General features: G+C 43.0%; 1 protein-coding gene across 3 annotated transcripts in view; it reads left to right on the top strand.

Annotated features, from left to right (window-relative positions):
- Nucleotides 1-4,967, top strand: part of INTS6 (integrator complex subunit 6) — an 83,490-nt gene that overhangs the window by 54,053 nt on the left and 24,470 nt on the right. For all 3 annotated transcript variants that reach the window (XR_002098922.1, XM_019524539.1, XM_019524540.1), the window contains 2 exons: nt 4,500-4,652; nt 4,840-4,967. Coding sequence is in view for 2 of the 3 variants with exons in the window: in XM_019524539.1 (XP_019380084.1) it covers nt 4,500-4,652; nt 4,840-4,967 (281 nt within the window). In the remaining variant the exon portion in view is untranslated. The remainder of the gene's footprint in view (nt 1-4,499; nt 4,653-4,839) is intronic.

A 4,967-nucleotide genomic window follows, 5' to 3' on the forward strand; every position in this document is an offset into this window, starting at 1 on the left:
CTCTGCCAGCTGGCCTGAAAATTCCTGGTCCAGCTCCTCCCCTTGGTTGGGGGGTCTGTAGTAGACCCCCACCGTTAAATCCCTCTCCCCACGGCCCCCTTGTATCTTGACCCAGAGAAGGGGAGGAAGGAGGGGGAAGGACTCTGATATTCACATCTGTAGCTGGCCAGTGACAGCGATCTGTCCGTGAGGTCCCTTCCAGCCCCAGTGCTAGGGAATTGAGCTGGGGGCTGGGGGAATGTTCAGGTCCCCGAACATTGCCACAGTTCCTGGTTTGATTCCCCAGCTCCCCGATATTTCTCCAGCTCTCTGATCGATTCCCCCAGTTCTTTCCAGGTGACTCAGGCTCCTAGATGATGTGGGGTGACAGTAGGCTGCCACTGCCAGCTGGGGGTAGCGGCAGGTCTGAGCTATTTCCGCAGCTGGTAGCAGCAGCCTGCTGAAACCCTGTGCAAATGTAGGGGCCTGCACCCCCCAGGAAGAGCTGGGGGAATGATCATACAGCTGGGGATTGAACCCGGAGCTCCAGCTGACTGCTGGAGCTGCCCCAGGCCTCAGGCAGCACACGGTGCCCTGCTGAGCTGCACTGCACCTGTGCTTTGGTGCAGGTGGAGATCCCTGCTGCCACAAGCTGTACGGGGGGGCTCTGGCACAAGCCCTCAGAGGCCCCAGTTACCGCTGCCAGAGCCAGTGAGTGTGGGGCTTTTTTTTTTTAAACTCTGCACTCACCGGCTGTGGAGCATGCAGATGACAGCACCAGCACCCGGTGCAGCCTGCGCCCAGCTCCAGGAAGAACCCAGTGCTGGCGCTGGCCCCAGACAGCAGCAGTAGCCTGCACAGGCCCCCAGATCTTGCACACAGATCTGGGGGCCTGTGCCCCCTGGGAGGGCTGCAGGCCTGTGCTACACTCCTCTCAGGGGGACCAGGCCCCCAGATCTGTGTGCAGGACCACAGCATGCTGCCACTACTGGCAAGTAATACTAGTTTTGTTTTGAGCAGTTTGAGGTGCATTTTCACAAAAAATCCTTGCACCTATCCCCTTGAAACTTGGCAGGCTTCGTGCCCTCAGCAAGGGCTAGCAGCCCTGCTAGCATCATCTGATTCAGGCAAGAAAGGACAAAGTTATAGGCTATAATGCGAAATCGGCTGACTATGGCTGAAACACCATTGAAATTCCGAAACAGTTTTGAAACAGTTTTGACCAAAACGAAACGGAACAGTGATTTGAAACATTGAAATGAATCACTGTCCCTCTGAAACATCGAATCCAAAATGAAATGAAAGACAGCCATTTCAGGCAGCCCTATGAAACGCCAAATCTGAAACCAAAACAAAACACAGGTGTTTTGCACAGCCCTAATTTCTACCACATTTTACTAGCCAGAAGAAAGTGTTCTGGTGGAAAAGCCTCACTGAAAATATTTTCAAAATTGGGAAAAGGTGAAGCTAATGGTAGAACTACCAACTTTCAGTGCATTAGGTGGCAGAATACTCCCTAATCATCTCTTCTGTTTAAAAAAAAAGAAAAAAAAAGTCTTAATTAGCAATAGGATTAGTTTGTTGCTATCTCTAATTACTTAATTACTAATATAAAAATGTACTATTTTGCATTATGTTCAGCATAATCATCTATTACAACACACAAACAACTTAATCTCAAATTACATTGCATATGTGCTTATTTCAGGAGGCATTTTAAGAGCTCCCTCTGTATTATAAAGCTTCTTTGAAAGCTTTGTTTTTTTTTAAATATTAGCTACCTTGTACTAGGAATTCATGCACTTTTAGTGAGAAATACTGCTTGTAACTTTGACTATTTGAGAATCATTAAAATGGAACTGGTGGGGTTGTGAATTGATGCTTTTTCTGAAAATCTTCATTTTTAGTTTTGACTTGATAGCTTGACACTATGTTATAATTTATGGAAAGTATTCTATGTATTTGGATTGCAGAATTTGCAAAGTGCATCACCTGAATAAAGGATATTAATTAAAGGTTAAGATGCATGACATCATTTTAGTCTTAACTTTAGCTTTTGGTTTCTTATTATTCAGTCATTGTTTCCCACAGGTTCTATCCAGTAAGAAAAACATGCATAGCCTTCTGAGCTATATAGCAGGTCCTAAATAGAGGTCAATCTCCTAAACCTATTGAAAAAAACCACAAAACCCAATCCAAAAACTATTTGTACAAGATATTATAGAGCTGCACAATAGGAAGACAACTCCTCCAAAATATCTATTCTTCCCTGTTCTTTATAACCAGAATCGTAGATACAGCCACCTGTCCTGATCTTTACCAGGTTAAGAGCTGTAGTTTTCAAATAGTCTTTCTTTAAGTTTCTTTAAGCATAACTGTATATCTGTATCTGAATCATTAGAAGTCATGAAAATATTTGGTATTTCATTGTAATTTCATTTTGGTCTTCTATAGAGCTTTGGGTTATAAGAATTTTGGGTTATAGGCTACTAAAGGCATGCCTATATATATAATATATATAATGATGTTCAGACAATTCTTGTTGGCTCTGTTCACCCTATAATTCCAACTGAAGTCTAAATCGGAATTGTAAATGTAATGTTACGTGAGTATCTAACTCCTTGTATTCATGAGTAATCCATGAATATCTAAATCCTTGTATTTCTTCATGGTTTTGAGAGCAACACATTTAATCCAGTACTCTTTAATTTTTTTGCCTAACTTTCAGTTTTTTGGTGAACTACTCTGTATCTCTTCCCTCAGTGAACCAATCATTTTTATAGTGGGGCTTCCTAATAGCCATTGTGTGAAGAGAACCCTGCATAGTTTAAGGTGGAAATAATATTTAGACTGTTGCAAGCATTTGTGAAGTCTGCAACAACGGCAATTCCTGTTGTTGTGAGGTACAGATAGTTCCCAAATCCACTCTAAAGTTACCAAGTTTCTCAAGTCTCAGCACTTGCTGTTTTTTTGGCAGCCCTTTTACTCCCAGTATAACTTCTTCATACCTTGGTCAAAAACTCTGTCATCATAGTGTCTTTGTTGGAAGCAGCATCTTTTAAGAGCATTCTAATTTGGCCTTCCATCTTGTTTGTCACTTTGGCATTGCTCCTTCCTCAGTGTAAAGATGCTAATTAAGGCAAAACTGTCTCCTTGGATAGATACCATATGGGTGGTTCATCCAGTAAGGAGAGCACTAGTGCTTCAAGATTTGGAAAGATATGTTTTACTGTGGGGAAAGAAGGTCAGGATACCTTCCTTTTTCAGCTCAACTCTTCCTCTTTTAGTAATGCATCTCTTCTGAAGAAATTAAATGGAGGGAGGACACTCATTTTGATTCCTCCCCAAATTCCATTGGTCTTGGACATCAAGGCTAAAGGAATGAGTTTAGTACCTCTCTTCTAGACTGTTCTTTAGAACAGTGGCTCCCAACCTTGGGGTGTAATCCAAATTAGGGTTGCGGGGGGGGGGTCTGCCCCTGGCTCTGCCCCTCCCAGCACACAGTCTGTGCAGCTCTCACTGCTACTGCCCCCCCACAATCTTGGCCCGGCCTGGGTTCCGCTGGTGCTGCTGGACATGAGTGAGTTGGAGGTGGGGGTTGCAACCCGGCTTCAGGGTTGCAGCAAAAAATGGTTGGGAGCCACTGCTTTAGGGGGAACTCTGCTCCACACTCTACTGTGAAAAGAACCTCAGATTTCTCTCCCCATTCCAGAATTCTGCCAGAAATATCAGGCATAAATATCTTTTGTACTTTTCCATGTTTTAATTGAAAGCAGGGTATAGGTTGCCTGAAATGGTAAAAGATTTTTTCACTTGAAATTATGCAAAAAGTCAATTTCAGGTCTAGTCAGGTAACTTTTAAAGCTAGCTTTTTTCCTATATTCATGCTCACCTTCGTAGTTGGGATTTTTTCGGTCTGGTTTAGTTTGGTAATATTTTAAGTTTGATAGAAGGGAATTATTTTGCTAAACAGAAGATTTGAATAGAAACTTGAGAATGCTGTGTATCCAGCTTGAGGCACGTTAAAATGACATGCTTCATAAGAGGACTTCTGACCTTTACCTTAGAATAGGGCTGGCCAACTTCTCAGTTGCCAGGGGCTGCGCACCATGTTGCATGTCCTCCCTGGCCATGCCATCTGTGGCATTGATCTGAGTCAGGTAGGCTTCTCTTCACTGCACAGCAGACAACCCCTGCTGTGCTATACTGTAGTATCCAGGTCCCCCTGAAATACCCACCTGCAGGCTCCCACAGCCCTGTGGGCCACCCTGGCCCTAGGGGCCAGGGCATGCAGGAGAAGAGGGAGGAACCTGAACACTATGGTGGTAGCGTCAGGAGAGCAATTGCGGCAGTTAGCATCTGGACCAAAATCCCAGAGGGCACAGGTAAAATGGTATTTCTTTATTTCAAAAGCATGTTAACAGATCCTAAGGTAAAATGCTAAAAAGCTTATTGTTTAAAAATTATATTTAGTGTTTACTGATACAGGTTCACAATTAACATTGTCTATTTCTGTCTAGCCACCTCGTACATCTCATCCTGTAGTGAAATTCTCCTGCACTGACTGTGAACCAATGGTCATTGACAAACTACCCTTTGATAAATATGAGTTAGAACCTTCTCCATTGACTCAGTTTATCCTGGAAAGGAAATCTCCACACACCTGCTGGCAGGCAAGTTTGATTGTATGCTAACTTTATAAATCAAGAACCCTTATCTGAGAAGTGACATTCCTTAAATAGTTTGGAGTGAAATTCTAATTATATATGCTAATTTATTTACGTAAAACCTTAACTGTTTAAACTGTTTATACTTGCATACAACATGAATTACTTGAACATTTTTTCATTTGTATTGCAGGTATATGTGAGCAATAGTGCAAAATACAGTGAACTTGGTCATCCTTTTGGCTACTTGAAAGCCAGTACAGCACTGAACTGTGTGAACCTATTTGTGATGCCTTACAATTATCCAGTCCTCCTTCCCAT

This window comes from Gavialis gangeticus, unplaced genomic scaffold (genome assembly GCF_001723915.1).
Source record: "Gavialis gangeticus isolate Ggan-Ray unplaced genomic scaffold, GavGan_comp1, whole genome shotgun sequence".
Classification (NCBI taxonomy): domain Eukaryota; kingdom Metazoa; phylum Chordata; order Crocodylia; family Gavialidae; genus Gavialis; species Gavialis gangeticus.